The 12,298-nt window shown below is 33.5% G+C and overlaps 1 protein-coding gene across 3 annotated transcripts; it reads right to left on the minus strand.

The window, feature by feature from the left end:
* Positions 1–930: 930 nt before the first annotated feature.
* On the minus strand, positions 931–10,900 carry LOC136235392 (protein MRG2-like). Of its 3 annotated transcripts, none has more exons than XM_066025041.1 (10): positions 10,029–10,794; positions 9,445–9,498; positions 8,814–8,827; positions 8,479–8,693; positions 7,555–7,598; positions 7,289–7,393; positions 6,004–6,083; positions 5,514–5,683; positions 1,337–1,421; positions 931–1,242 (listed from the first exon to the last, which is right to left on the minus strand). In XM_066025041.1, exons 1-10 carry the CDS (start codon positions 10,197–10,199, stop codon positions 1,149–1,151), a joined length of 1,032 nt encoding a protein of 343 aa, XP_065881113.1. In that variant the 5' UTR covers positions 10,200–10,794; the 3' UTR covers positions 931–1,148. The 3 variants fall into 3 exon arrangements, with proteins under 3 accessions (XP_065881113.1, XP_065881114.1, XP_065881115.1); XM_066025042.1 differs by having other exon boundaries at positions 932–1,242; positions 8,479–8,585; positions 10,029–10,789; XM_066025043.1 differs by lacking the exons at positions 931–1,242; positions 1,337–1,421 and adding an exon at positions 5,348–5,444 and having other exon boundaries at positions 10,029–10,900.
* Positions 10,901–12,298: the final 1,398 nt, after the last annotated feature.

Here is a 12,298-nt window from a genome sequence, read left to right on the forward strand (position 1 = left end):
AGAATAATGTTTTACATTTTTTGGAATTTTTTGAGAATTTTCTGTGCACTTTTTTCTCGCCAGAAAACGCCCACCCGGATTCCGTTCACCAGAATTTTTTTACTTGAGCTTCTGGGATCTTAAAATGACCGTCTAATAGTATAAAAATTTTCAAGAAACGAGGTTAGAAATATCAGGAAAATGTATTTTAAAGAAAAGAAATAAAACATTTTTCTGTTGGAACAATATAAGTATTATGTTGGAACAAATGGTACACTGATTTGGAACAATGTAAGTAGGACAAAAAACGTGCCCAGAAAATTATTAAAAAATTTCAAAACATGTAAAACATTATTTTAAGAAACTTTAATTCTTGTCTAGATAATTTGGTTAGCCAGAATCAAGTAAACACTACTACTGCTACCATTATTGTATAAACACCCACCAATGAGCGAATTAAACAACGTTAGCACCAATCACAAAATAATTGTGTTTTTCTTGTTTGAAGTTTATACACCTTAATTATAAACGCATGATTCTTCCATAAAGATTTAGCAAATGAGCACAACTTGGAACAATGCATCAAATTATCACCATAAACCCCACATTGGACACAACTTTAGAAAATATATTGGCCCCAATTCTCCCTTTACCTTCTCTCACTCGATCTACGACACTTTAACCTTTAAGCCTAGCTCTAACTCTTAACCTTATTAATTTGGATTAAAATATAATAAATATGTCACGGTAAAAAGATAAAAGAATTGGAGATAATAGATTTTCTTGCATGTAATTTAATGAATACTACGGAAAATGAAGATTATTAACAAAAAGAGATACATAGTATTTTTAATCAATTTTCTATAAACTTAATGCAAATCAATTAGTTTGAAATGGAGTGAGTATATAATTTTCTGAGCAGCCTAAATATTATTTTGTTTAGAAGAAAGAATCTCAATTCTCAACAAGGCATGCATTCAACCTGCAAATTGCAATGGCACATGAACAAGATTTTCTTCAAAATTTGTGGTTAGGATTAGGACAGAAAGAGGGTCACATTAACTATAACAGTATCTGTAATTTCAGTTGAGCATAAGAATGCAAATTATTTCTGAGTCATATGCAGCAGCGACATGATATGATATGTACATATATACATTTTGATCCTCCTAATGAACATCTTCTCTGTTGGTGCTTGTCTCCGTTTCTTCCAGTGCATGGTATGCAGAAAGGAAAAATGATGTTTGATTCATTTTTAAAAACCTGCCACACAATCCATAAATGCCTTTCTTATTCTAGATATATTCAATTTCTAAATTTAGATGTAAACAAAAGAGTCTCTAATGAGAGATTGTACTTGAGAAAGCTCACAAAATTTGTCTGCAACACCATCAGTGTCTCCTCTTCAATGTTCGCACCAGCCAATAACTCTGGCAACTTAACTGCAACCCCACAACAAGTTTTTAGCACCCTAAACAATCCAACAAGCAAGAAACAGAATATGAAGGTAGAAAATATCCTGCAACAATATCAAACTGCAGGACCCTGATTTCCCACATTCTCGAACCCGAGATGCTCCATGCATATGCCCATGTTGTTACTGGTATTTACAAGTTTATTCCCAATGAGAATCAAATTATAAGAGAAAGGAAGGGCGGCAGCCATTTCACTTGACTTGATTGGCGACTTGCCAGCAGTTCTCCATCAAATTCGGTTAGATATGATAATTAATGAATTGAAATTAGCAAAGCAAATCCAATAATTGATATTAATCTAGCACTTAATTTCTAACGTAATATAAGCCAGCACGAAAAATCCTATCAAAATTAGTAAGATGTAAATTGTGATTCAACATGTTGATAGATTAAAAAATAGGCACTTTGCTCATAATTGCTTCTTTCGTAACATTCTGCACCAACCTAATTTTAGAAGTAAGATCCCATAACCCATATGAGAAATCAGTCAATATTTAACCCCATTAGTTTTAAGAAAATAAAGAGTAAAACCGCCAAACAAATCTTCTGAGTTATAGCACAAAAAGCCAACTAATTTTAAGGAATCAGACTGGCAAAATAAATTTATAAACAAGAACTTCTGCCCACTGAAATCTATATTCACACACACTTATGCACAAAGGAATTAGCTAAGTATATGTTCAGATTATATTTGCATGTTGCCTGATGAGAATCAGATCCATGCCAAGAACGAGATTATATTTACGAATTTTAGTCCTTTATTCGACAATCCTATGAAGCGTGCGAAGTTCAAAATGAAATAATTTAATCCCTTTCGAGTTACACGAATATCAAATTGAAAACGGATCAATTAGAGTTAATTCATTTTGAATTTGGATTTTGGATTTTGAGGGAATTGAATTTGGATTTTAAGGAAATCTAATTAAGTTGGATAATAAGTTTTGAATGGTGGAAAATTATTGCAATTTAAAGAATTGCACAATTTTTCTTTGGTATGGGGCTACATGATGAATTATGAGGAAGACTTTTACTTTGACTTTCTACATAATAATTTTGACTTGCTTAGTTACTTTTTTACCCTTATATTTATTATGTTTATTTTAGTTATGTAAGGGCAAAATATGTCCAACATAATTTAGTTTTAGTCTTTAAATATTTCCAATTTTCTAAGTTTGTAACAAGTTGGGTTTCAATAAAAATATTACTCTTAAGAGTTTGTGAGTGGTTTCTCTTGTGTTCTTTGGGGCACTACTTTGAACAGTTCGGGATTAAATCCTTAATTGTTGGAGACTGGGATTGGGTCTTTACAACCTAGTTTTGTAAGGGTTCTTTTCTGTCCGACCCTGATTCGTTAGCTTTCCTAGGGATCAAATCTAGTTGTCGGGTTTTCGAGGCACTGTTCCTCGTGGGTTCGCATCAGTTTGGTCTTTTCAGGTTTTATCTATCAGTGTTTTCTTTTTTTTCTGTTATTTTTTTATTTTTTTTTTTTTTTGTCAAACATTAGAATTTGTAGTTTTGAAATCATTGGGTTTAGTTCATGTTTCCAATTAAAACTCATAAAATTGAAAAAAAAAGTTCAAACAGTTTCTTTTAAGTTTTGTTTTATTTGTGATTTAAAAAAAAATATCAACAAAAAAAACGAAGTGCAAAAAAACAAAAACAAATTGGCACAAAAAAAAAGGTTGTGAACTTATAAAAAAAATAGAAAATTCATAATTAAAAAAAAAAGTTGGATTAAGTTTCAGAAACTTATATTTTGAATTTTAGTTTCAATTTTGTTGAGTATTCATTTTGTGTCTTTTTCTTATCTAAACAAAAGAAAAAAAAAATTTCCAATGGTCGACAATAGACTTTGGTTATCGAGTTGTCTATCCCCGTTCCGTTCATTGTTTAACGTCTTGCTTCTTAGGTTGTACGATTAAAATTTGGTTTTTGACTGTTGAGTTTTTAAAACTGAATTTGTTCTACTGAGTTCTTTAAAGAACACTGTAAGAGAAATCGAGCGGTAAAAGGCACAGAGTGGTGAGCATATAAGAGAGAATAGCCAAAAAAAAAAATTGAGCGAAACACCGAGTGAATCGTGAGTTTTTATTATTATTTGATCTATTTGAATTTCTTTTGCACAATAATATGGCAGACGATCAAGTTTTAACAATGTTGAACCGCTTGATGGAACGTATGGACCTCATGGAAGAAAATCAACGAGTTGTTCTAGAAGCAAACCAAGGCAATGTAATGTATCATTATGATGACAGTGAAAGATCGACTAGAAATCAGGGTGACCATGATAGAGAAGAAATAGGTCTTGGGAATGTAAAATTCAAAATATCATCGTTTGGTGGAAGAGACGATCCCGAAGCTTATTTGAAGTGGGAGAAAAAAATGGAAATGATTTTCGGCTATAACAATTTTTCAGAAAAGAAGAAGGTACGAAAAGCTATTACAGGATTTTCAGATTATGCCTTAATCTGGTGGGATCAATTTGTGACAACTAGAGAGAGGTGTAGAGAGCCACCAATTGATTCTTGGAAAGAGCTAAAAGCCGTTATGAGAAAACGATTTGTTCCTAACCATTTCTATGTGGGTTTGTACAAACACATGCCGAGTCTAATGCAAGATTTCAATCGAGTCGAGAACTACTACAACAAACAAGACTTCATATCTCGATATGAGATTATTGGTAACAACGATAAACGTACATATGTAAGTGAAGAAATAAAGGGTGAAAAGACTGGAAAAGTTGTTGATGCGTCAGGCAGAGTGAAGGAAGAGTCTGAGAGCACTGCATGCAATGATGAGGATGATGCTCTTGAAATTGAAGAACTAACAAAGAAAGATGAAACGCCGCCGAATAAAAAAATTGAAACAAGATCTCAAGTTGAGAATGATGTAGACAAGGTTGAGATTCAATATGTATCTGCATCTGACCAATATTATGTTTCAGAGATACTGGTTGCAAGAGAAGATGAGGTGAAAATTGATGAACAACTGTGTGGAGTTGAAAAGACAAATTTTGTTGATTTCGTGGGTGTTGAAAAGATACGTGCTCATACTAACAAACTTGACATTTGTTTGTTTAGTGTTCTAGATTCTAAATTGCAGGTGTTCAAGTCTATCCACGAACAACATTGCGATTCGAGGACGAATCGTCTTGAAGAGAGGGGGAATGATGAGAATCAGATCCATGCCAAGAACGAGATTATATTTACGAATTTTAGTCCTTTATTCGACAATCCTATGAAGCGTGCGAAGTTCAAAATGAAATAATTTAATCCCTTTCGAGTTACACGAATATCAAATTGAAAACGGATCAATTAGAGTTAATTCATTTTGAATTTGGATTTTGAGGGAATTGAATTTGGATTTTAAGGAAATCTACTTAAGTTGGATAATAAGTTTTGAATGGTGGAAAATTATTGCAATTTAAAGAATTGCACAATTTTTCTTTGGTATGGGGCTACATGATGAATTATGAGGAAGACTTTTACTTTGACTTTCTACATAATAATTTTGACTTGCTTAGTTACTTTTTTGCCCTTATATTTATTATGTTTATTTTAGTTATGTAAGGGCAAAATATGTCCAACATAATTTAGTTTTAGTCTTTAAATATTTCCAATTTTCTAAGTTTGTAACAAGTTTGATTTTAATAAAAATATTACTCTTAAGAGTTTGTGAGTGGTTTCTCTTGTGTTCTTTGGGGCACTACTTTGAACAGTTCGGGATTAAATCCTTAATTGTTGGAGACTGGGATTGGGTCTTTACAACCTAGTTTTGTAAGGGTTCTTTTCTGTCCGACCCTGATTCGTTAGCTTTCCTAGGGATCAAATCTAGTTGTCGGGTTTTCGAGGCACTGTTCCTCGTGGGTTCGCATCATTGCCAAAAACTAAACATATGAAAAAATAATTAGAAAATAAAACAGCAAGTACAAAAATGAGTAATAATCCCCGGTAGAGACTGGTACGATTCAATTAAACGTTTTGTTCACGCCTGTGCACAAAGGAATTAGCTCAGTTTCTATTCAAATTATATTTGCATGTTGCCCAAAAATAAACATACCATAGAGGCGCAATAGATGCTCTGCACCGTATACTGCAGAGGGAGCACTACCATCTTTAATTGCATCAGTATATTGGTCGCGCTCACTTTTGTACAGAAGTATCACCGGCAATGCCTTGTTGAAGAAACCACATAAACACATTGCGAATTCTTTAAGTGCTTTACTAACCCTAAATTCATCAAGTCATAGAAGGTTACAATATCAGTATAAGGAATCAAGGATACAAACAAACGACTAAGAAAACATTTGGGTGCTTCCAACTCAAGGTTAGGTCCTGGCTAGAACTTTTCATAGTTATGATGCTATCTATTATAGATACATAGATTGATTGAGAGGATGACAGTGGGAACAAAAACATATTCAGAAAAGAAAATGACAACAAGTATGGGAAGCCATTTACTTTGTTTGAGTCAGCCAACTTAATAACTAACAAACAACAATCATAGTAGGAAATATTACAAGTTAATTAAATACCTGATAAGGACTTACTCGCCATGTTTTTCTGATCTATAACTAATATACATCCTCAAGATGGCATCCACATTCGGAGAACGGGGAAGTTTAACAAGCTGAGAGGGGAAAAATAAAACAGAACAATAGAATCAGGTATGCATAGCCCCCCTAGGTAGGGGTTAAGAAAAAGAAGATATTGGCCCTGTTTGGTAAAGAGCTTTTTGGGGTAAAATTAGAAGTTTGAGCCACTTTAGAGGTTTTGACTAGTCAAATCTCTAATAGTGGTGTTTGGTGAAGAGAGGTTTGAAAGAACTTATTGGATCCACAAAGCTAATTTTGAAAAAGCTCATTTTAGGAGCCTTTTCAATTAGCTTATTGCTTCATCTCTTTCGAAGGACATTTTTACCCCTGATTATTACCCTTTAACCCCAAATAAATGCTTTATCATGTCTTTATTTGTCACTTACCTAAACAACCATTAGCAATCAGCTAAGTTTTACCAAATAGTACACAATCTGCTAACCAAAAAGGTAATCAGCTAACAGCTAATGTAATCAGCTAACAGCTATTTGGGTCATTGTAATAACAATGTATATACCTCCAGCTTTGCAGACACAGAATAAAAGTCATTAAATCAAACAAAACATGGAACAATAAGATAAACATATTAATTATAATTAAACCATGCCACATCTGCAACTTTATTTTTTTCTCATAATATTAACCATTTAGTAGCTTAATAGCAATTTGATTACTTGAATAGATTAAGAAGTTATGCTGCAATGATAATTATTATTTGAAAGCACAATGAGACAATTCAAAGAGATGCAAAAAGATAATAAAATGGGAAAAGCCATATTTTGGCACCTCTACTTGCCTAAATTTCTTCTATAAGCCCTATACTTTGATTTGGCCTGAGCCTTGCACTTAACTTTTGGATAATCTAGCCCCTTATTATCTATCAGGCATATCTCTCGCTCTCCGATAATTGGCTCAACAAAAAGTAAGAAGATTACATATGACGGGGATGATGATGCGCCAGTTCACAGAGTGTGAGATATACATGACCAATTTGCTAGTTAGGGGCTAGGTTATCCGAAAATTACAAGTACAGGGGTAAACTAAGGCCAAATCAAAGTACAGGGGCTTATTAAAGAAATTTAAGCAAGTGCATGGGCAAAATACAACTTTTATCATGATAAAACCAATGTCGTTCTTGGTGGTAAAATAAACTACAAAGGTATAAAGCATTGTTCTAAGAATAGATAATTCAATGCAATGCCAAATTCTGAGAAATTGAATATAAGCAACATATAGTTACCTTGCCCATAAGAGAGATAAATTCACAATCGTCAAGCAGTTGCTTCTTTAGCATCGATGAAAGTTGAAGATTCACAAAATTTTCCATGGGTACAGTGTCTTTTCCCTAACAGTTGGAAAAACAATGAGTTAAGCAAAGAGATGCCAACTTATGAATAGTGAATATTTTAAACCTCCTAAATTGTTGAGAATTATAATAAGAAAAGATATCATCCAATCATAAATAAGCTCACTGATGGCATTCACAATAAATAAGCCAGAGCCTACCATGTCAAGAGCGCCTTTCCTCCGCTTTTTCTTTCCCCTTATAACTGCATATAGGTTCCCATAATAAATGTAATGTTAATTTAAAGAACATATAAAAGGAATTTAGCATATTCACAATCAACAATCACAATCTTCTGTTTAATATTTAAAATAAGATCTTTATCAACCTCTAGAACAAGACCTAATAAAGGTTCTGCGCAGTGAAGAATTCAGCAATGGAACTAAATAAGATGCTCTTCCTTTTTTTTTACTGGATGAATCCTAGATGAACAAAATCTAACAGCATCAATTTTCAAACCAAAACACAGTTTAATCGGCATTTGCCTATTAAATATTCAAAATTACAATTCAGGAACACCTAAAAATGGCTCAGACATCTTACCAACCTGTCATCATCTTGACTATGCAATAGAGAATAATCAAACTTGTATCAACAAAATCAGTTATTCTTAAATAATGTCAAGACATGAGACTGTAAGAACTTCTACTTGACTTTTTGGGTGCTCTGGAAGATTTCTCCAGCTAAGTGGTAAAACCTCTCAAAAAAACCATACTTAGATGAATTTATAATTATCAGCATATGCAAACCTGGAAAGATGAAAGAAATACAGCACCCTAACATGAGCATCAAAACCAAAAACCGGTATGATGAAATTTCAAATTCCAAAACATTACAGGGGAACAACAGCATGGGAAGTCAGTGCATCATAGATCCAAGGATCAATTAGTTATATGATGATATTGATTTATCCACATGTGCATTTAAGGAGGCCCTTCTGTTTTAAGAGAACATAATCAGTATTATATGTATTAAGATCTACTTTATGCTTCAAGCTTTCCAGGACAAATAAAGGATACAACATACAACTATTTCCAAGGAAAGCACATAAAAGGTATTAGAATGAAAAGGCAAATCATTCTAACCACTAGCTGATGCTTGAACTGCCTTTGTATTATCTTTGCAAATGAAATTATGCACATTATCATCATTAAGTTTCTTCAAGCATTCCTCTCCAAGCCATTCATCCCAACTGTTGCAAGAGTAAGATTGTAAAAAATGACAACTTATGAAGGTCTGTAACAAGCAGAGTAAGCCATCAAAGTGGAAAAACTTGAGTATGTTTCTTCTCCCGCTGAACCTTTTTGAATGCATCCAAAGATATGCAATTCAAATTGCAAAGTTGGTGAAACCAATTAGAATAGCTAGTTGACTCTCTCAAACCGCAAATTGTTTCAGTTACGAGATAGATGCTACTCACCTTTTTTTCCAACCCTACAAAATAAATAAAATGTACCCAATCAAAACACTCTAGCAAAGGTAATATGGATAGATCTTGGAGGTTAATGGAGGTGAGAGTTAAAGGAGGTGGAAAGGAAAGTGATGGAAATGAAAGTTAAAAATTAACCGTGTTTGGGAGCTTATAGAATGTACATGAGAATTAAAAGTTTAAAGTCGTGTGGGAGTTTAAATATGAAGGGGAAGGAAAGTTAAAATTTATTCAGCATAGACAAAAAAAATTAATGAAACTCTTATTACTTCCACTAATCCCCAATTTGGAGGTTAAAGGAAGTAAAAGTTTTACTTTAATCAAACTTCATTTACTCTCCAAAAAATCTCCCAAATAATGTTAATGCTATGTTGCACGGAAACTCTTATCATTAGCGTTTCCACGTTCCGTGTCCGTTTCCGTTTCCATTGCCGTTTCCTAGCTAGTTTTTCTTAGGAATAACGTTTTTTGGTATCCGTTTCCATGTAACATAGTGTTAATGTCATATTTTACATTCCATTGCTACATTTACCTCCATTAACCTCCTCTCAGACAAGGTCTAAGATAATAAAGTTGCACTAAATGAGCCGAAAAAAGCAGAATAGAAATGATAGATACTTACCATGTAATGAATAAAATACTTCCATGTCTTGGATTCATAATTTATCTCCACCACCTCACAAAAAAAAAAAAAAAAAAAAGGAAAAGAAATAAAAGAAGAAGAAACAATAAAGTACATTAAGTCCAATAAACAAGAAACAATTTGACGAAACTCAAGATTGAAAGCATTAAGGTTACTTTACTTGGGAAGTAGAGCAACTGCTTTTAAAGAAGTACATGTTCATTTAACAATAAATTCAATTTCAAATATAGCAGTTAGTTTGCTCTCTAGGATTTTGCCTAAAGCTCATCATCTTTCCTGACTTTCAAAATTCAAACAAATACAACTGGGTAAAAGCATTACAAATGGATGATCAGAAAACTTCGGAACGAAATTTGAATTTAACCTCACTAAACCATTCGAATGTGCGAACAAAAATTGAAGCAGTCGAAAATTAAAAAAAAAAAAAAAATAATTCGAAAGTATAGATGAATAATTTGAAACAGGAGGGACAATCTCAATAATTCGAAAACTAAAATCGCAGAGAAACGAAGGAATGAAGCACAATGCATAACTAATTACTAAAATAGATGGAAAAAGAGTACCTTGGCTGTCCAAAATTTATTGTCATTTAGAGCAAGGACCATTTCGCCTACTTCATAAAGGCTGGGATTTTCCTCATCATTGTTTGGGATTCCCAAATTGCAGTTTGTTTTGCTGTTGGAACCGGTGGTAGTGAAGGCATAGTCGCACAATCCAGCGTTTGAGCTTTCCATTTTTGCTTAAAATTTTACAGGAAGGAAAAAGGAGAGGATGATTCTTGGTGGTGGTGGGTGACCTTTTCTGAATAAAAACAAAATTGGAAAACGATTAGGACGGCGATTATTTTTGTGAATATTGAATTCCGGGGAAGGGGAAATGTTTGGAATTTTTATAAATCTTGTATGGGTTTATCATTTTTGCTTCAAGTCACAAAATACCATGGTTTTAAAAACCGGCCCGGACATCAAACCGGTGGGACAAAGGGGTCAGGGGTCAATAGATTCAACCAGTTAACCCGGACTGGTTGAACCGGACAACATCATAAATAATATATATATTTTATATATATAAAATAAAATTCTAATAAATTAATCCTTCAAATAAATTCTTATATCAATCCTTCAAAAAAAAAATCAAAGCATTTAACAGAACAAATTATTGAACAGACTAAATATTATTAATTAATGAACAGGAAACAAAATCAAGCAATCACAAAATCGGAAAGATAATGAAATATATTCAGGGAAGAAGAGAAAAAAAAACAGGAAAGGAGTGCGGCTTCCGCCGTGGTGGTCGGTCCACAAATCGTCGGCCGGCGTCGACGGAAGCAGACACTGAAGAAAATGGAAACCCAAAATCGCCGCTTAGGGCTCGTCGAACAGGTGAAGGAAAGAAAACGAAGAGGAATAAGTTGGATAAAACATTAATTGGTCCTCCAAATCCTAAATGTTTTATACATTATAACACCCCAAATATTAAATCAGCAGCTCACCTATGTGTTTACAGGGCTAAAAAAAATTTTGATAAAAAATCGGGGTGAAACCGGGTCGCCGGGTTGATCCCGGGTCGCCAGTTTCACCCGGTTCTTAGGGGGTCACTGGTAGTGACCCCTATATACAATAACCGGACCGGATGCCTGGCCGGTTCCCGGTTCAACCGGCCGGTCCGGTTTTTAAAACCATGCAAAATACTCTTATTGGGTGTTTGTTAGAAGGGATATAGGAGGTGAGATATGTATAAAAAACACGAGATAAGTTATCCCGTGTTTGTTTGGGGATACAAGAGTGACACGGATAAGGGATAATTATCCCTCAAATCCTATATCCATGAGGGGATGGTATAAGGAGGTTGGACAAGCTCCTGCGATTTTAATAGGATGGAAAAGTCCATTTTATCCCTCAATTTAATGTTATGTAGTTTAAATAGTGTTAAAATAGTAAAATATATTATTTTATCTCTATCTCTATCCCTATCCCACACACCAAACATTGAATAATAATTCTCGATTATCATATTTTTATCCTTATCCCAACCATTTATCTTCATCCCTATCCTAACATTTATCTTTATCCCTATTCCAATAGAATACCAAACGCCCCGTTAAATTTTTTTAAGAGTTTTTGTCAAAATACAATTCCAATTTCTCTAATATCGAAAGAAAATCTCTTAGTGTTTTTTTAAAATTATTAAGAGTCTCAATTTCAACTTTAATACATAAACTTTTTATTCATAATTGATTATTATTAATAAGTGTTTTTATCTATCAATTAGTAATAAACATAATATTATGACATATATGTAATGTCTTAATAAATAAGTGGCTAAGAATTTTAGAGAATAGCTAAGAGTAGTTTGGAGATATTCTTCAACTTTTATAACATGTTTAGTTCATGGAATACACGAGGAATGGAATAATTATTAGTAAATGATACGGTAAATAAGTTAGAAACACTTAAGTCCTGAATCCAGCATCTGAGCCCAAGCTGATCAAGCCCATAAAGAATTAAGAGTGAATAGACTTAGCAGTGAAAGAAGCTTCTTTGGGAGCTGTCTAAGTGGACACATGGACCAATAGTTGTTCTAGATCCCAAAGGCACGCTTCTAGCTCCCCCTTAATGCGGACCAAGAGGAAATGTAAGGTCTGAACCCAATAAGGAGCTGCCACGTGTAAATATACATAAACTATGTGTAAGTAACTAAATTGTCTATAAGTAGATTAAGAATCAAAACCCTCGTACGTAATTCCTAAAATTCTCTCTCCTATTCGACTGTTTCAAGTTTTATTCGTACTTCCTCAAATACCATTCTAACTTAGATATCAGAGAGGGTTTAC

This window comes from Euphorbia lathyris, chromosome 7 (genome assembly GCF_963576675.1).
Source record: "Euphorbia lathyris chromosome 7, ddEupLath1.1, whole genome shotgun sequence".
Lineage (NCBI taxonomy): Eukaryota > Viridiplantae > Streptophyta > Magnoliopsida > Malpighiales > Euphorbiaceae > Euphorbia > Euphorbia lathyris.